The sequence below is a fragment of the Pseudorca crassidens genome, chromosome 13 (assembly GCF_039906515.1).
Source record: "Pseudorca crassidens isolate mPseCra1 chromosome 13, mPseCra1.hap1, whole genome shotgun sequence".
Lineage (NCBI taxonomy): Eukaryota > Metazoa > Chordata > Mammalia > Artiodactyla > Delphinidae > Pseudorca > Pseudorca crassidens.
This window is the reverse complement of record NC_090308.1, coordinates 18,566,816-18,587,188: the sequence shown is the minus strand read 5'-3', so window position 1 is coordinate 18,587,188 and position 20,373 is coordinate 18,566,816. Positions and strand designations below refer to the sequence as shown.

At 40.3% G+C, this 20,373-nt stretch overlaps 1 protein-coding gene across 1 annotated transcript; it reads left to right on the top strand.

The window, feature by feature from the left end:
- The first annotated feature begins 236 nt into the window (after positions 1-236).
- RAB32 (RAB32, member RAS oncogene family) lies at positions 237-20,129 on the top strand. Its single transcript, XM_067701841.1, has 3 exons — positions 237-756; positions 15,182-15,459; positions 19,618-20,129. The coding sequence occupies exons 1-3, from the start codon at positions 507-509 to the stop codon at positions 19,762-19,764; spliced, it is 675 nt and encodes a 224-aa protein (XP_067557942.1). The 5' UTR covers positions 237-506; the 3' UTR covers positions 19,765-20,129.
- Positions 20,130-20,373: the final 244 nt, after the last annotated feature.

The window sequence follows — 20,373 nt, the reverse complement described above, 5'->3', positions numbered from 1 at the left end:
ACCACCCATCCGCGCTCTGCCCCGGGGGCGTTCACCGCCGGCCTCGGAGGCCTGACCTTGAACCGCCTGGGCTCACCGCGGCTCTGGGAACGCTAGCCGTCGGCCCCGGGTTCTCGGCTCCCCCGCGGCCAGCAGGGGGCGGCCGAGCTCAGCGCCGTCCCGAGCAGGGGACGCCCGGGGAGAGGAAGTGCCCCGAGTTCTGGGCCGGCCCGCCGGGAGCGCAGGCAGCAGCGTGCAGAGGCCTCCTCACCCCGGTCTCCCTAGCCACGCCAGCCCCCGGCCCTTCCCCCGCCCCGCGCGGGCTGCGAGCGGCGGCGGGTTCCGGGTCCTGTGACCGGTCAGGCGCTGCGGCAGCGCGGCGGGGAGAGCAGCCGGCCTCGGGGAAGTTTCGACGGCCGGCGGGGGCTCCCAGGGCGTCGCGGGGAGGGCGCGGCCGGGCGGGGGCCCCGGCGCGTGGCCCTAGCTTGCCGAGAGCGGCCGGCCGGCTGAGCGAGACCTGGGCGCTCATGGCGGGCGGCGGAGCTGGGAACCCAGGCCGGGGGGCGGCCGCCGCCACGGTGCCCGAGACCCGCGAGCACCTCTTCAAGGTGCTGGTCATCGGCGAACTTGGCGTGGGCAAGACCAGCATCATCAAGCGCTACGTCCACCAGCTCTTCTCCCAGCACTACCGGGCCACCATCGGGGTGGACTTCGCTCTCAAGGTCCTCAACTGGGACAGCAGGACGCTGGTGCGCCTGCAGCTGTGGGACATCGCGGGTAAGTGTGTGGCCCGAGCCGCGGACGCGCGGGGACCCCACGGCGGGCAAGAGGCGCCCGCCGGGTTTTCAGCCGTCGGGAGCTAGGGGCCGCTAGGCTGCTTTCGGTCTCCTTTCTTCTTTCTCTGTCCTCTGCCCGAACTCGCCTGCCCGTGTCAGTTTAGAAGAAAGGTACCAAACTACTTAGAAAGATGGAAAGGGATGTGGTCGGGTGGACTCCAGGGGAATCAGGACAGTGGAACAGGCAGTAGTAGTCGAAGAATTTAAAAGCAGGACAAGGTAAATAAATGCATAAATGAGTAACCCTGGTTAGATGCCTCAGCTCAGTGTGTTGAGAGCTGTCTTATTTTTAAGAGGTGGAGGAGAGGCCCTGTGCTCTGGCGCTCTCACCTGACCAGAGGTGAGAAAGCCATGGGGGCTTTTCCCGAAGTTTTAACTCTGAATCTTTTTTTTTTTAAGTTTATTTTTAAAAATTTTTTTAACATCTTTATTGGAGTATAATTGCTTTACAATGGTGTGTTAGTTTCTGCTGTATAACAAAGTGAATCAGCTATACATATACATATGTCCCCATATCTCTTCCCTCTTGCGTCTCCCTCCCACCCTCCCTATCCCACCCCTCTAGGTGGTCACAAAGCAACGAGCTGATCTCCCTGTGCTATGCGGCTGCTTCCCACTAGCTATCTATTTTACGTTTGGTAGTGTATATATGTCCATGCCACTCTCTTACTTTGTCCCAGCTTACCCTTCCCCCTCCCCGTGTCCTCAAGTCCATTCTCTAGTAGGTCTGTGTCTTTATTCCCGTCTTATCCCCAGGTTTAACTCTGAATCTTGACAAGGAAGAGCGAAGGGAGGGGGCTGGCTCCTCTCATTTGCTTTAACGTCTCACAGGTGAGAACTGAGGTTCAGAGTGGTTGAACGACTTACCCAAAGTGATGCTCCTGGTTAGTGACACAACCAAGACTAGAAACCAGGTTCCTTTTCGGAAGGTTTTTCATCACCCACCTTGGGTCTGAGACACTTCCTTGTGAGTGAAACCCCATTCTTCATATAACGTGCTCTCATCCCTGGGGCAGGCCACCCAGGCGAAGATTTGGGAAAGTTTCTCTTGAAAGCTATGTTCCTCTTCCCTCCCTAAACCAGCACCTAGCCCCACGCCTGCCTCCCCAACCGCAATATATTATTTCCCTGGCATTTGCTCTCAGTTGTCATTTGGGAGCGTAATATCCCTGCTTCAGGGGTACATACCCTCCTTGCTCTAATGTATGAAAACTTGAACTCTGACTGGTGTGGTGGGTGGGATGTGCACATTGAAAAAGATGTTAACTTTGGGAAAATTTAAATATGGAAGTGGTACCAAGAGTTACCCTGTTCAGTCATCATCCATGTTAAGGTCAGTCTGCATTAGAGCATTCGGATGGGAGCATATGTTCAGGGTTGGAGAGACCGTCCTTCATCCTCCGCTTGCATAACAGAAGCCTGTAGGTGTGGGCACCCAACTGGTAGCAGAGTCAGGGACACAGGTCTGTCTGCTGGGTAGTGCTCTTGTCATCAACAGCTTATTACATACGAGAAGGTATTGAAGAATTATAACTTACATACTCATTTATTTAAGAACAGGCTTCTCTACTTCGGATATGAGAATAAATAGATGTATGTCACCTCAGAGAAAGGGGCATAATCAGCCTTGGGCTCAGCTCTTTGTTGTTATTTTTGTTGGTTACAGAAAACCAAAAGTTCGTTTGAAAAGTCATCTTTTGAAGCCAGAGGCTTCTTTCGAAACACTTCCTGCTTTTTCATAGAGCACTTATGAATAATAGTATTGCTTCTCGGCAAAGTCATGGATTCTAAAGGTTGCCTTACCATGTGATAGTCATTCTGTAGGAATCTTCAGTGTAGCCGTGAATTTCCATGAAGATGATTTTAAATCCCTGCCTCGGAGGATTGTTGACTTTGCCTTATTCTTCATGTAAAATAATGTGGTATTTAGCGATTAAATTATGCTTGGGTCCTACTGCAGGTAAATAAAAGATTTTTACGGCACAGTTGTGTTTTTAAGCTTCGAGGAAAAAAGCTTATATTTGGAGACTTGGGAAAGCAAAAGCATGAGTAGGAGTTTTCTTCCTGGGTATCGTCTCTTTTTTCATCCTTCTTGAAGAGATCTATTTTGCCAGAAAGGGGACATAGTCAGTCTTTACCAGACTCTGGTATATAGAGGCCTAGATGGAATATCCTTGCACGTTTGCCTAAATCCAAAGCTTGAGCTTTTCCAGGAAGGAAAGCAGACCTTTAAGATCTCCAAAAGGGATTCCATCCAGCAAGTACACACCAGCAATTATCAAGATTAGAGGTAAACTTATGAGATAGTTGGAAATTATTAGACTCATCTTTTAAGTAAGGTTTTCGGTGTTAATATGTAAGGACACTAAGAGCAGAAATATTGTGGCTTTAACTTAAGGTTTAGGGAGCTACATCATTAACTAGGTTTGGTTTGAATATTTGAGCTACTAGTGAACCCTAGCTCATACCATTTGAATTAAGTAGTAATGGTGTAATGAAGGCAAATTGAAGGTCACTCCAAAAAGTTCCCCATGGCTAAACATATTTGCCTTATGTAGTAACAAAGTTGAATCATATTTAATTCTCAAAGGAGGGAAATAGTCCTTGATGGCAAAATAGTAGGTGGAGCTGGCCACTTGATATGATTAACTTGAGGTGTGGTGTTATTACTATGTAGCTTTTTTGCTGTTGCTTTAGAGATGGGAAAGGTGCTAAAGAAATTATGTCAAGTCTCTATACTTGAAAGCTTTGGCAAGTGTGAGAGGCAGGAGTTATCCAAATGTTTTCTGTAAATGTGGCCAGGCAGTTTAAGTTAAACTCTTCAAATTGAGAATCGTAGTGACTCTTGGGTACAGGCCTTACAAATCCTTATTACATCAAATGAATGTAGCTTTAAAATATAGATGCAATTTAATATAAGTTTTGTGTTAGGCAATTGCTGTCTTTTACTTCGTATCTGCTTTAAGACTGCTGCTGAATACATACTGAAATAAACTAAAATAGTGAAGTCTTTGATAAGATTTTAAAGAGAGGTTACCTAATGCATACTGAATTAGGATGCAGCATCTGACCTTCCTTTTAACATGTATTATAGATGAATTAGTATTTGGCCCACTACTTATTATAAGCCTATTAGCAACTGTAGAATTTTCCAGGTAGGTTGAGTGGTTGGTCTAGGCTAAATCTCTCTTTTTTCTTAAGTTTGTCCATTTAGATCTAATCTAATATAATTCACTCTTCATGTATTCACTGTTTTTGTAGAGGAGGCAGAATTTTATCTCTGTCCTCCTAGAGCTTTCAGCTGGGCCTGAGAATTAATGTAAGACAGATTAATAGCAGAAATTTATTTAATATAAGCTTTACATGACACAGGAGCCTTCATAAGGAAAGGAACACCCCAAAAAGTTCAACCTAGTATAAATGCTTTTATACTAGGTTGAACAAAGAGAGGCAATTGTAGAAAAGTAACCAAACTCTATGGGAGGCTAAAGGAAGATAAGAGTTATTTTAACAAGATCTGTTTCTATAGAATTCTCTCAGCTTGACTCCCCATCTCTGGTGATGAGAATGTTTTCTTCCTTCTGGTATAGGGAGGACATCATTCACATGGGAGTTTTATCTCCCCATTTAAGGAAGAAGAAGGGGAGATTAGAGCACCCTTCGCGCACTTGCTGTTTTTCAAGTGCCTTTAGTTCAAATAATTCTTATGCCAAAGTGGCATTTTGGGGGGTGGGCTATTCTGCCACCCTTCACTTTTAAGGATCAAAATTTCTTTATAAATATCTGAGTAATACACCTTTGGGCCAATGAACAAATCAAGAACAACGTATTCTGAATTCATGTAAATATTGTTTACCAAAGCATAAAATGCATGCTTGGGAGACGTTATAAATTATATAAACCATAGTTAGATTCACTTCTGTTTTTTGATTCACATCTGAAAATAGAATGTTGATCGTGTCTTTCTTGTTCTCTCTTGCATATCGCCAATTACTATATCTAGTGATCTCTTCTTGTCTTCTTTGATAACCCTCCAACTCTTCATGAGCAAGAGTCTGGAATATTATCTCTGATGCTTTCTTGACCTTCAGAGTATCTGTCAGTCAGGGAGTATTAATATTCAATTTTTTTTTTCTAAATACGAAGAAGTGGTGCTTTGAGGAATTAGTCTCTGTTATTTGTAGTCTCTGTCTTAGTACTACAGTAACTGTCTTAGGGCTTATTGGGGGCCGATTGCTTAATGACTCATTTAAAGGAATTAAAGAAAATCTTTATTACATCTGACCCGTACAATCTTGCCATCTTCAGCCTTATTCTGGCTCAATTTCTGTGCTGAATTACAAGCAAAGCCTACTGTCCCATTTTACATCTTCAAATCTTCCTCAGTTCGTGAGTCCTGACACACCTTTGGGTGCCCCAGTATGGACTGTGCTTTCATAATTGCCCAGGCAGCAGGAGTTTCAACATAACAACATATTTGTGTTATCGCACATGAAAATCCCCCTGATAATGATATGCCTGTTGCCTTTCCTCCTTTTGAGTATGTTACCATTCTTAGTTGCCTCAATTAGTCCAAGTATGCTAAAAGGTGCTGAGGTTAGAGGTAGAGACAGCCAAGTGCTGATAAGAAGTACTTGGCTCCCAGCCATTTGCCTAATCATTCTATTGTTTGAGCTGGATTATAGGCTTTCAGAGACCCCATGGTGTAAATGCAGGGAGGTTTGGTAAATTGACCAAGAAAACACAGGTAATCCACGGCACGGCACCGTACAGAGACAGGACTCATGTCTCTGTCAAATAGCACAGTGGATTTTTGGTTCACTGGATTCAAAACAGTAGCATTAACTGTTCTCTAAATTTGCAAATGTTCTGGTCATCCCTATTTTAGAGCATATGACTCATATTTGAATAATTACCATCTCTTTATGTCATCAACCCAGAATTTCCAGTTCTTATACTTAATTATGAAGCATACTGCTTCCAAAGCAGACACTTTTTGATTGGCTGCATCACTTTTTTTTGTACATTTTGAAAGACTGTTTCCAAACTGTGGACTTCTCTGAAGTTAACAAAGCTCTTTTATTGGTATATGGTTGCAGAGCACACCCTGGAAAAGCAAGGTAACAATTATAGATATTTGTCAAGTCTACTCTGATCTCATGGATTGAGCCTGAATGCCATGCGTTATTCCAGGGCTGCAATGTTATTTTCAGATATATTTTAGGAGAAATTTGATCCATCATGTATATGTTATCCTGACCTTCCAACTTTCTTAAGCTTTTGATATATAAATTTTAATGATTTTTATTCCCTTTAAAATTGTACTCAAGATTTTGTTTTTATCAAAATAAAAAAGTGTGATGAGACCAACACATCAGGAGACAATTGCCATTGAAAGAAATAGTTTGTTACTCATAGTTTCCAAGAGGAGGGACCATGCCACACTATGCAGGACCGTGTAGGGAAGCACCAGCGTCATTCAGGAGGCAGAAGGAGCTCGGAGAAAGCAAAGCAAGGGCTGGAACCTTTACTGTGTTTTTTGCAGGAAGGAAAGGACAAGGCAGTGTAGGCAGGCTGAGCAAGCTTAGGATTGGATAGTTTGAGAGACTGAGTTTGTTCTGGGCTATAGGGATGGTCCCTAGTTGTCTAGTACCTGGTCGTGGGGTGATTCAGGGCAGGAGGATAATGTCCTGGACTGCAGGAGCCTGGAAAAAGAAAGCAGGTAGAGGATAAGGACTCAGGATTGGTTGGTTTGCATATCGAAGACATGCTCTCAGCAAATTGTTTGCTCTCTCTAAGAACTAGCTAACCCTAAGAGGGGCAGTCCCTCCGCTGGTCCGCAAGGCCCCAAGATGTCAAAGCATCCTAAAATGTAGAAAATAAAAAACCTGATTAATACATATTTCTAAGCACTTATTAAAATAGATTGAGAGATGAGAGAAACTATTCTTCCAAAGAAGAAAACTTTGAAGGCCTTTGACTTGGAGGCCAAGAATAGCGTATCCTCAAAATAGTGAGGATTTCACATTTAATCAACACTTAAGTAATAGAGAGTGGGCTAAGTTGACAAGTTTAAGTTGTATTATGGTTGTAGAGATCTTCTCTTGGACAGTGAAAAAAGTGCTGACATATGTGGGGAGATTTCTGAAGGGTGAGACAAAAGATCAAGAAAAAGTTGCTTTAGAATTCTACTCAATTATATTTTCAAAAGAGCGTTTTGCACTTTTTGCAATCGCTGCTAGAAACATATGATTTCTTCGCTCTTATTCTGAGAGAGACAAACCACATAAAAATAAATGGATGGCAGGGCTTTAGTTTAAGCCTCTCTGTTGGTCTTTCTCATTGACAGATGGTCTTACATTCTCTTCTTCCCCATTCTTTTCACTCACTTCTACCCAGATATTTTCCTTAAGCATCTCCCGTAGTGATTTTTGATTGCTTTGAAGTTAAGCTAAATATATTGGGGTTTTTAGTGTGATTATATGGGACCTCCTCCGTCAGACTCATCTGAGGTGCTTAAAATGCAGATTCCCTAGCATCAGCTGTAAGCAGAATTGCCTTCGTCTGTCAAACATCCCCAAACATCATGGTTTAACAAGAGAGAAGTCTCTCACCTACTTAGTCTGTAGTTGAGCAGTCCATGGCTGGTGAACAGAACCATTCATTCTTCCTGGACCAAAGCTGACATTTCACCACTCAGCTATTCCCTGGCCATATTCGTTGTCTTTGTGGTCCAGTCAAACGCACATGGCTTGCTGCAAGGGCAGCTAGAAAACCAGGGCTTTTTCTGTTTGTTTTTAAATTGGACACATTGCTTTCCCAAATAAAATTCTGTGAAGGGATATTGGAGAGGCAACTAGCAATCCTTCATGCTTACCAAATCAGAATTCCTAGAGGTAGGGCCTGGAAATGTGTAATTTGCCAAGCACCATGGGTAGTCTGATTTATACTGAAGTTGAGAACAGTTGTTCTGTCTTGGCTCTGCTGCATGCTGCCAACAGACTTACCCTCCCACTGCGCTCCACGGAGCAAGCCTGCTGTTCCCCGGGCTCCTTCACACTCACCTTCCCTGACCCTTAAGTTCCTGTCTGTTTCATATCACCTGCTCCTTATCTGTGTGGCTCTCAAGAGGTGATGTAAGGAGACAAGAGAAATTACAGGACAGAGGTGGTACATGTCTTGCTCTCATTTAATGCTTAAGAAAGGAAAAAACCAATACCTCAAACTTCTAAAACTATTATGACTTTGGACACAAACCAAAAAGATATTTTGATTTTTTTTCCTTCCTTTAAATTGATTAAAGTCAGGTGTTATTTTCATAGTCACCACAGAAGATGTAACTAGTTGAATAAAAACAGACCTTACACTGTGACCTAAATACCACAGAAGGCTGCTCATTTCAAATTAGCAAAAAGAAAAATCCAGACTCTGAACTGGCGTGTATTTGGGAATAGGTAATTTTGAAGGCTACTTAGTGATACTGCTACCATCTCAAAAGGAGTTTGTGTTCCTTTTAGTTTAGGTATTTAAAAATGTTTTCTTTATTCAGTTTTGTTACTCTTTTGCTTGACAGAATGTGGTATGAGCAAAAATGGTGCTTTGTACATGATTTAAATGGCAGCTTTGCCTCTTCCCCTGTAAAGCTTATTTTTCCAAGTGGAAATATATTTCCAAACGTAAGAATAGAATCCCAGAGTTAGGAAATTTTGGTATTTGACCCTCTCACATAATAACAGTTAACATTTATTAAAAGCTGTTTTATAGTCCCTGTCATTCGGTTTACTTTTATTCTCATTGATACTTATGATAATCTGGAGAAATGAGAATGATTCTCAGTTTACAGTTGAGTAAACTGAGACTCAGGAAGATTAAGGGCTTTTCCTGAGGTCTGTACACCTGTAACTTGCAGAGTTAGGGCATGGATCCAGATATTTTTCGTTCCAAAGGTTTCATGGTCATGTTATATTATCTCCCTCTCATCTACACATGATAAAAAGGAAAACCAGACAAATGAATGGAATTGTGTAAAATCATGTGACTCCCTTTACCTTCTTCGTGGTACAATATTAAAATATGAAATTCAGTACATATCAAATCCAAACTCGTATGGTGCTAATTTGATGCATAAGCTTTTAGACTTGTTTTATCTGTGGAGAATACAGCCGCTTGTTGTATGGAAAATTGCATAAGCCAGTGGGGGGGAAATGGGCAACTAGCAATATGGTCTCTTTTTAGTTACATTGTTTCATTGGTCAGTATTATGGTAGTTCTTTAATGTAAGAAAGTGTTTTTTTCTTCTAACAATACCTATAGTTTTAGCATGTGAAATATTTAAGTGTAATGCTGGGGCGCGTTTATAAGGGCTTTATAAAGTAGTAGTATAATGAGTCATTAACTAGAGGCCCTGAAAAATAACAAAAACCTGTGTGACTACAAATTGTAACCTCTTACATATAAAACCCGAGACCCATTATGACATCACATTATTACCTGTATCAAGCTGTAAACATTTTTAGTGGATAGATAATTATCCTTCTAGAACCAATGACTGGACTTAAATTAAATTTTGACTGGGTCTTGATCTATTACCCACCACCCACACAAGCTTGTTAGAAGCGCTTCATCTCTGAAATGCACACTGAATTTTAAGGAGTTGTTTTTAAAGGACTTTATATGCACTGACTAGAAACTATACATTTTCTCCCAATCACCTTGAGCAAGAATATGTAGCTCAATAATTCTTACTGGGTGGGAAAACATAAGCATTTGTACTTGAAAAGCTAAGCACTGATTGTCCTGTTGCTCAGATTTATTTTTCATTGTGTAATTTATATTTTGAGTTTCAAATAACATTAAGAGACATTTAGATTATTTATCAAATGGGGGCATGAACATAAAATACTGAGACAAACGTTTAAAAAAATAAAACCAGGGATTAAAATCATAAGAGAAAGCATCTCTGGCATGTGTTTCTGATAGCAGTTCAAAATGCAGTACTTTCCTTTTCAAATCAGAGAGGAAATATTTCCCTTTTGAAAATTTGTATGCGCTATAAAGAGATAAGGTACACTGTTTTGTGGGGTTTTTTCCCTTGATTGGAATATGTATTCCTGGAAATGTATTAAATTATCTCAACTCCTTTTCAAAGCCATTAGTGTTGGATACTCCAAATACTAGATAAGCATTTTAATCCTTTTGCCAGCATATATACCTTACAGGTCATCCATTTCAGTATGTACAAAGTCGTGCATTTTTAAATGTCTTCGAGCCTAGATGACTAGCACTGTGCTCTTTTTTTCCCTTTCTCATTGCCAAGATATCTAGCTATAATCAGGGTTCCTTCTTCTAGAGAAGGAAGTAACACATCCTTTCAAAGGATAACGCATTTCAGAGCCATTTGGAATATTCAGGCAATGTGTCCACAGCAGTATGGATGAAAAACCCTGTCCCTAGAATCAGCATAACTAATGCAGTCAGCAGTGGGGCACTTCCTTATCTGCTGTGGTAAAGCACTAGGGGACATAGAGCAAGGCTGTAACTTTTGTAGCAGGGCTGTGCTGTCCTCAAGGAAGGTCACTCCCAGGCTCATCGTACCTTGAATCTATTTGGAAACACAGGGCCACGTGGAGCAATATATACTCCAGAAAATACTTGGGTAACAGATCAGACAGTACACTTGATAACAAGTCAACCTAAGAAATTTGAGTAATGTCATCTCCCTGGGATTTTATTTTCTCATCTATAAAATAAGAGAGGTTGGACTAGATGATCTGGAGTGTCATCTTCCAGTTACAATATTGTCCGTTACAGTGTTTTGTCGGGAAAGCGTAACGCATTCCTGTAAGAGAAGATTACAGCTCTGGTCACAGAAGGTGGTGTTGCTTAGCATTCTCCCCACCCTGTCTGAACTACTTCTGCAGACCTAGTGAGAGGGAGGTCTCCCAGGTTCTGCTGAGTTTCCATATTGCTATACGCTTTAACTCTATACACACACGCCATGAAACAAAACACGTGCAGCTGTCTTTACATTTAATAACTCTAGACTTTCCCTTCTACCCAGTCCGCTCCCGTCACAGGGCACAATCCAGGAGCATTCAGCATGGCAGAAATCTCCTGATTTTATATATGTATTTCCGGAAAGTAGAATCCTAGAATAATAAAGATTTCTCAGGCTAAACTTAAAATGGTTGATTGGCTGCCCCCTCAGAGTATTTTTTATTTTCTTTTCTAAAATTAAAAAAAAAAAAATCTAAGAGTCTATGGAATTCTAATGCAATTCTAGTTTGGATGTGAAAGTCTTTCCCATTAGTTTGAGCCTCAGCCCTTCTTTGAACCTAGGAAGGGCTGACTTCTGATGTGCTGTGAAAGGGGAAGTAGGAGAATTCGCCTTTCTCCTGGGGATGACTCAGAGCTACTGGGAAACTGCCTCGAGCAGTTAACATGGCTTTGACTAGGCTGGCCACCCCCATGGGCGTGCAACCTGAAAGTCACAGCATGGAAATAAAGTTTATGAAGATACTGTATTTCCATGATGAGTTAGCATTTGAATGGCATTTCTTGATAATGTATCTTTCAGGAAAGACTCATGTACCTCAATGAATAACATCCCCTTGTTTGATACCATAATATGCTCTTTGTATCCCTGATTCTACCCAACACATCATGGTATCATTTTGTCTGTTTCCTCAAATAGACTGTGAGATCCTGAAGGTCATATTCACTGTTTCATTATCTTCATCAGTGTCTAGCACAGTGCCTGGTACATAGGAGGAACCTAATACATATTTTTTAGTTGAGATCAGATCTAGATAGAAGAGAGAAAAATATATTTGGGAGTTGTACCAGCCAAGATAGACTAGGTTATGTTGGGGGGTCAACAACATTAAAATGATGATTTCTCGTGCTTTTTACTTGTCCACAGTGGGGAACAGAGGTGGGAGGGATGGTGAGGAACGTGAGGAGGATTTTTCATTGGAGCCACTTGAAGACCCAGGCCAACAGAGGCCCTACCATCTCAAAATTGGGGTTCAGCCTTGCTGCTGCAGGACAAGTGATTCTGCTGGAAAGGAACACTTCTGTTCACATTTCATCGGCCAGGATTAGTCCACGGACACAACTGATTTAGTGGGGGCAGAACAGTGTGCTCCTCCGTGTGTTTAGAAGTGGAGGAGGATGGAATATTCATGAACATCAGTTTTGTTTTCCACTGGAATCCTTTGTTTTAGACAATAATACAGGAATAGCTAAAATTACCCAAGGATACAGGATGCAACTCATACTCTAGTAGCAAAGTTTACTTTGCTTCCCAGTTTAACAACTGAAAGAGCTTAGCAAATCTGTGCATTTAAACCTGTAAAACAGCATAGTTAAGTCTAGGTTTCACCTTGTTAGGTTTCTGGAGAAAAACCTTTAATTTTATGTTAAGATTATTATTTTAAATGACTTCATCTTATCTTCTCCACTCCCTACTTAATTTTTTACTTGTTTTTACCAGTTCGAGAATATCTCTGAAGCATTAATGGATTACTGTTGAATTTTAAAAAAGAGATTATGAACTCAGTAGAATAGGAAATATATTTTATTATTCTTTTGGAGAATAAGCTAAGTGCATGGACTTGGCCTTGTGATGCTAGGTCATGATCCCCATTGCTTTCTAGATTTGGTGATTGCAGAATCTTTAGAAAATCATTTTAGCATTAAATTTATAATATAGAAACCTAAAACATCAGAAGTGAGAGCTGGGTGGGACTTTGATGACCCCTAAAGATCTCTAAAGACAATTGGCTGATTTAGGCAGAGAAAGTTATTTCCTGGGGTAACTTGACTGTTGGGTGCTTGCTATTCGATTCTCTAGTACAGTTGTGCTTTCCTCAAGTTCATTTTCCTCTGCAAGCTGTTTTCACCACTACAAGGCACAACACATAACTAGCTAATAGTTTAAGGCTTTGCTGTGTGTAATCAGCACGATTTACAAAAGGATACTCAGGCTTTCATCGTGCAATACATTTATTGAGCACTTAATGATAATTCTTAGCTAATAGTTATTCAGTGTTTACTATGACGTGGCTTTTTACACTCTGAACTTGAAGTATAACCTACATGCAGATACCTTAAGTGTATACCTTCATGAATTTTTATATACCACTTCCAGTTCAAGGTATAGACTGTTCCTAACCCCCTAGAACAGAAATCATTAAATTTTTTCTGTAAACTTCCTGATAGCAATTGTTCTAGGTTTTGTGAGCCATTTAGTCTCTGTTGCAACTATGCAACTCTGCCATTATAGAGTGAAAACAGGCATATAATACATGAACGGATGAGGATGGCTATTCTCTAGAATTTTATTTAGCTGGATTTGGCCATGAGCTATAGTTTGCCTAAATATATCCAGGCAGGCATTTTACATTTAACCCTTCCTGTAACCATATGAGGTAGGTATTATTTTTTATAACTTTATTGTTGTATAGTTAACATACAATACACCGTACAATTTTATAAGTTTTGACATATGTATACCCTTTTGAAACGTCACTGTAATCAAGATTGCAAATATTTTCATCACCTGAAAGCTATTTGCTCTAATAGGCCTTTTGTAATCCATCCTCCTGCCTTGCCCAAGGCAATCACTGATCTGCTTTCTCTTACTGCATCACTATAGTTTCTGATTTTTTAGGATTTGATATAAAGGGACTGATAGTGTTACCTATTCTCTCCTTGGTCTGGCTTTTTTGACTCAGCATAATTGTTTTGAGATTCATCCATGCTGTTACTTGTATCCATAGTTCCTTTCCTTTCTATTGTTGAGTTGTATTCCATTGTATGGATATACCATAGTCTATTCATTAGCATGTAAATAGACATTTGGGTTGCTTCCAGTTTGGGGCTATTAAAAATACAGCTGCTGTGAGCATTCATGAACATGCCTTTTTATAGACGTGTGTTTCCATTTTGTTTGCGAATACCTGGGAACGGAATGGGTTTGTTGTATGGTAGGTATATGTTTACATTTTTAAGAAAGTATCAAATTGTTTCCCAACGTGGTTGTACTATTTTAAAGTATTAGTCTTACCAGCAGTATATGAGAGCTCCAGTTGTTCCACATCTTCACCAACACTTGGTATAGTCAGACTTTTTAATTATAGCCATTGTTGTGGGAATAAAGGATCAGCTCATTGTGGTTTAAATTTGCGTTTCCCCAATGGTTAATAATTTTGAGCATAATTTCTTATGCTTATTTATCATCATATAAATTCTTCAGTAAACTGTTCCAATCTTTTGCTTACTTTATTAAATTTTTTTAATCTTACTTTGGAGTTTTGAGAGCTCTTTATATTCTGAGTACAAATTTTTTTAATCAGATATAGGATCTGTATTTTTTTTTCTCCCAGTTTGTGCCTTTACTTTTCATTTGCTTAACAGTGTAATTGGCACTGTTTTGATTTGTCACATATGGTGATGTTAGAAAGCACACCCTCTGCTGCTGAGGGAGCTTCGAATCCTGGCTCTGAAACCTAAGGAAATGGATATTCTAAGCCACAAGGTCCTCCTCAAAAATGCATTACCACATACGTTTCTGGTTTTCTTATGTTTTAATAAGAAAGTTAATATGAATACAGACTTGAATATGCTTTAACATGGTTGGTAAAAAGAAATATTTGAAGGGATTTATAGGTGATTCTATGAACAAAACAAAAACAAAAGCCACTAGAGCTTAATAGCTCTTTATAACTTCTGGATTTCTGTACGTTTACTAGTTTGGCACCCCACCCTCTATTCTAAATTAAAGGGGAAAACCGTAAAATAGTGGGTTTGCATGTCTGCCTTCTTAGAGGAGAGCAGTCTTGCATTTTGAATCGAAAGCGGGTTTGGCTGGAGATGTGAAGGAAAGAGGAGTTAAGAACATGAGTTCCTTTATCTCATGTTCAGTCCTAATCTTTTTGACTAGCATTTTACCCACCACACTTATCTCCTTCCTGCAAGTCTTACTTTCTTCTATTCTTGTCTCTTCCCTCCACTCCCAACTTTCTTTTTTCCTTTAGTACCTCTCTTCTCTTAGACCAAGAAGAGTGGAGGGGGAAATGATGGACTCTGTAGCTTTACGAACTGTCATCTCGGTGTTTATGGAGAATGTGGGGTACATGCACAGAACATAAAACTGGGTAACTGTGTACTCGGACCGCATGATCAGCCGCTTCTGCTTTGTGGTTCGTGGTTCTGTGTGTATGTCCTCAATCCTACCAGTTTATGGTGCTATGGAATGACAGATATGTGTTTATAGCATTATTCTTAGGGTCAAAAGGATTATAACTAAATATCGCCTCTGTCCGAAGTATAAGTTTTTAATCTCTTATTATACTTATTTCTAGGACAGGAACGGTTTGGCAACATGACCCGAGTGTATTACAAAGAAGCTGTTGGTGCTTTCGTTGTCTTTGATATATCGAGAGGTTCCACGTTTGAAGCCGTTTTAAAATGGAAAAATGATCTGGATAGTAAAGTCCATCTTCCAAACGGCAACCCTATTCCTGCTGTCCTCTTAGCTAACAAATGTGACCAGAAAAAAGACAGTGGCCAGAATACTCCCGAGATGGACGAGTTTTGCAAAGAACATGGCTTCACTGGATGGTTTGAAACCTCTGCAAAGGTGAGGTCTGCTGTGCGTTTGTTATCTGCTCTGCTGTGCGTTTGTTATCTGCTCTGCTGTTAATTCGTAAATCTGACCTGTAACTTGCAAGTATTTAGATGGATTTACCTGAGTGGTTTTTGGAAACCTAGTAAAAGGTGCAGCGTAGCATGGATATGTTATGGCTTCTTTCACTCAGCAGCAGGAATGCTTTCAGAATTGGCTAGTGGAGAGGTGAACAGAAGGGCAGATTTTACATTAAAATAAAAATGACTATTATTAGAGCAAAGAACAAATGACATTTTCTATGAGTTTGAGTCCTTAAATGAAGTACTTTTCATGTACCTGGAATTTGTGGGGTATGAGGTATATTGTCAAGCACAACTATTTTTGAGTTTTATAGAAGGCTTAGTAGAACTTAGGGACATAGTTGTCCCTAGTGAAGATGTAAGTCATGTGCAGGACTAACAGACATTGAAAAGGTCAGAGAGAAGATGTATTCAGATGATGTTTGAAGAGTTTTAGATCAAATGTGTAGGAAAATTTGAACAAGAGGAAATTATCAACATTTGTGACATACTTCTTCATGAATAGTAGAGTGAGAATTTTTTCTTTCAGCCATTATGGGAAGCTGGATAAAATGTTTTTTGAAGAAAAACAAAAACACGTTGGCTGTTGAAAATCTTAACAGTCTAAATATACACGAAAGCAAAGGTGACAATACCAAGCACAAAATATTGTGCTGGAGCGGGCTTATGTGCACTGGAAGTTTCACTTTAGAGGTCCAATAACAATCAGACACGAGAGGGTGATGAATTATTAGCAAAATTCTGTGATGGCAAACTCAAAACCATGAATTTGATATAATCTTAACACAGTTCCAGCTTTTAGTATGCCTTCTGTGAATTTCTTGTATATATCAAAAAAAAAAGTGCATTGTTTCTCCAAATGACCTACTTACTTATTACCAGGTTACTTTTAGCTTTACCAGAAACCCATCCTAAAAGTGGAAGATTATTTGCTGCCACTGGTGATCAGAATAATGAAAGCAAAGCTATGGGAGACTACACAAAAAGTGCTCTGAAAATATTGTGATGGTGGGGTCACTGGAAAAAATAGTGTCTGCTGAAGACAGAAGTGTTTACTCCTAAGCTAAAGGCTATTTGTTTAAACAAATATATTCTAGTATCTTAAAATTTAGTTTCATAAATAAAAAGTAGTAGTGGAAGAGAGATGAAGACCAGAGTTGCTGCATGAGCACTTAGCCAAACAGGAAGGAAGAGATTGCAGAAGGCAAGGCTTTTTATAGACACTTGTTTTGGAAGCCATGCCCTCTGTCTGCTCTCTGCACCTGTGGGGATTTGCTTTACTTCCCAGCTTTGTTAGAAAAAAATTAGTGGTATGTATAAGTGTTTATTAGAGCGTGAGATTTGGTGGAGAAGATGAATATATTACAGATAAAATTTCCTCTTCTGGTTTTATTTGAATTAATCATTCAGGTAATAAATCTAAATTTCTCCCCAGAGTCTAGAAGGAAGATTCATAAACAGTAGTATCATGTGGCCTGTCACCTGAGACTGTATAAGTCATCAGCTTCATGATATCTATGGACAGGGTTACATGTGGAGGTGAAAAGAAAAACATTCATATGTTCTGTGCCTTCCTACGAATATATTAGAAACAGCTACTGCAGAATTTCCTTAGTGGTAAACCAGGAGTATTTCAAGAGAGTAACAGTAATATAAAATTTTTGTTAAAAATTTTAGTCAAGGCTTAAAGTACTGCCCAAGTGTCACTAATACCTATGCTTCTGAGCTGGCCAGCAGCTAACTTCAAATCTGATTTCTGCTAGAATACCAGTGATCTGAATTCTGATACAAACACAGCCAAAAGGCAAGTTTGAATTCATGAGCTTCATCTTTTCACCTTTATGGAAAATAATGGATTTCCAATATGAGAATGTGTGACTAATTACAATGTGGGACTTTCTGTTCCTCATCAATAACAATTAAATGCAGTAAGAGAAGATTATAATTATTTGGTATAATGGGGATGGTGGGGACTGAGGGACATTTGGGCATTTAAAGATCAATACTTTAATTAAAGTTAATGCTTATCTTGGGAGTGGAGGTAAAAAAAAGTTTGTGTTGGTGCTAGAAAAGATACCTGAATAAATAGCAGAGGTCTTGCAGAGTTCTCACTGTCTGAGAAATAAGGGAGAAGGCTAGAATGAACCTCGTGGTATCGGATTGGAATTGGAAAAGTCCATATATATGTATATATATACACACACACATATAAATTCTGTATTAATGTGTATATGTGTGTGCATATACACACACATGTACACATACGTATATGTGTAAACAGCTAAACACAGAAGCAGATACCAATATGTGTATGGATACATACATATTTACTAGGTGTGTCTGCTGAAGAGGATTAGAAGCAATGACAGCACAGAACCAGTGAGCTTTGCAAGTCCTTAGAATTTGGTTTTTAAATACTGTTATCCAATAAAAAGAACTGAGTCTCCCTGGAGAAATGACTGATTTCAGGACTATTAGGACAAGGACAGTAAAGATGTGCCTGAGATATTTTGTCGTGCCGGAAGCTAAGGAAACGCTCACCAAGTGACGGATATGCGTCAAAAAGACCCAGGAGCCTGCTTATAGGAGCTCCAAAACCTAAGACAATTGGAGCAACAAAATAAATAATTATTGTAATGGACTTAATACACAGAATAAAATAATAATCCATGATATGAAAAAAACAAATGAATAAATGGGAGAGAAGAGAAAGCTCTTCCTAACAGTAGAATTCCAAATCATAAATGGAGAAGGAATGATGGAAATAGACAGTCACCATTAAACACAACAGTAATAATTGTTCTAGGGAAAAATTAATTGATACCAAAATGAGTAGGGAAAGGTATGGTGAAACACAGGATATTTACATATTTGTACTGAGGACAAAGTGAAAAATAGTAGCTCTTCAGTGGAGAAGCCTGGCAGACATGACTTCAAGCAAGTATGCCTCCTCATACACTGAAGAGGGCACATCATGTATGTCTTATTCCTGCCAACAATGTGTGACTTGAATTTAATGATAAGGAAACATCAGACAGATCCAAACTGAGGGATAGTCTCTGGCCAGGACTCTCCAAGAGTGTCAAGGTCATGAAAGGCAAGGAGACTGAGGACCTGTTCCAGATTCAAGGAGACCAAGGGGACAGATCGCGAAATACAGCTGCTCACCTGCATCAGAAACAGGACAGTGAGACAGCTGATGAAATTCGAACAAGGTTGATAGAGTAATGCTGGCACAGTACTGTCATCTAATTTCTTGATTTTGATATACTCTGGTTACCTAAGATGTTAATGTCTGAGGAATATGGGTGAAGAATATATAGGAATTTTCACTACTTTTACAACGTTTCTGTAAATCTGAAATTATTTTAAAAGGAAAAGTTAGATACTTTTAAAAAGAAGCACAGTTTTTGCTCTATGTTACATATCATATATTGAATGACAGCTTATGAATCAGTCACACAAACGTTGTGATAGCTGGTGGTTCCTTAGAGCATCCTTAACGGGCATCACACCCACAACATTGTTTTTATCTCTCTGCTTTCACTTATGTGGCTGGCAACTTGCAGCAGGATGAAGACTCATTTAGCTTGGAGATAGTTCATTGGACCTCAGTGGCAAAAGTTTAAAACATTAAAAAACAGAACATAAGGGCTTCCCTGGTGGCGCAGTGGTTGAGAGTCTGCCTGCCGATGCAGGGGACATGGGTTCGTGCCCCGGTCCGGGAGGATCCCACATGCCGTGGAGCGGCTAGGCCCGTGAGCCATGGCCGCTGAGCCTGCGCGTCCGGAGCCTGTGCTCCGCAACGGGAGAGGCCACAGCAGTGAGAGGCCCGCGTACCACACACACACACACACACAAAAAACAGAACATCAGAAAGAGTGATCCTTTGTAAAAAGAAGAGTGTCTCAGTCACATTACTCAGTAACATTGAACTCTTAGCAGACACTTCAGTATTGGAGCAGGAGTTGGAGCTGGCGTACTTATAATGCCCCCTCTGACCAACTTTCCTAGTTCCTGGTAATACTCTAATGCTTTCCTCTAAGAATATTGATCGTGAGAATTGATCCTGGTTGTTTCTGCACTACAGGATAACATAAACATAGATGAAGCATCCCGGTTCCTAGTGGAGAACATTCTTGCCAACCACCAAAGCTTCCCTAATGAAGAAAACGACGGCAGAATTAAACTGGATGAGGAGACCGTGAAAAAAGAGAACAAATCCCAGTGTTGCTGACTCAGCGTCTGCTTCTCTCCTGCGGATGCAGCCTGATTCGGTTGGAAGCAAATTCCTGAGACGGGATCATGGATGGTGGATATGCTGCTCTGTGAATCTTCAGGGCTGTGCCTTAAAATAACAAGGATGGCACCCCTGGGAGCCTGTGATGAAAGGGGACACTGATGAAGGAGTCCCGCCAGCGGCTCTGTCCCTTCACTTGTGAACACTTAGGCTTCTGTTGTTGTTGCCATCATATTCAGGATAATGTTTATGTTCTTTTTAACATCTTTTAAAATGACAGTTCTTCAGGATTTGTTAAGACTTGGAAGTTGTGGCTTTCAGTGTGAACACTGGGCTGGTAATAAACTTTCCCTGCCGCCTCACTGTAGTTTCATGAGTCTGTATTTTTGTCTCCTGTATCCTATCCTCAAGTTCGAGGGAGGCTTTTAGACCCTTTTAGCCACAGAAAGCTGGAAGTTTCTGTTTAGCAATTTATTTTTCTAGTCAAAACTTTGGTACTTCGTGTAAAATTGTTATCCTTAAATATTGTGATTTAACTAGTCCTGGCTAGTGTGACGTGGTTATTCCCCTTAAATACATTAAAATCCCCTTCCTAATGACTCAGGA

Excerpts from the sequence above, each read along its gene's own strand:
- RAB32 (XM_067701841.1), top strand. The coding sequence starts at position 507 with ATGGCGGGCGGCGGAGCTGGGAACCCAGGCCGGGGGGCGGCCGCCGCC. Across the intron at positions 757-15,181 it reads GCAGCTGTGGGACATCGCGG|GACAGGAACGGTTTGGCAAC; the intron begins GTAAGTGTGTGG and ends ACTTATTTCTAG. Across the intron at positions 15,460-19,617 it reads GGTTTGAAACCTCTGCAAAG|GATAACATAAACATAGATGA; the intron begins GTGAGGTCTGCT and ends TCTGCACTACAG.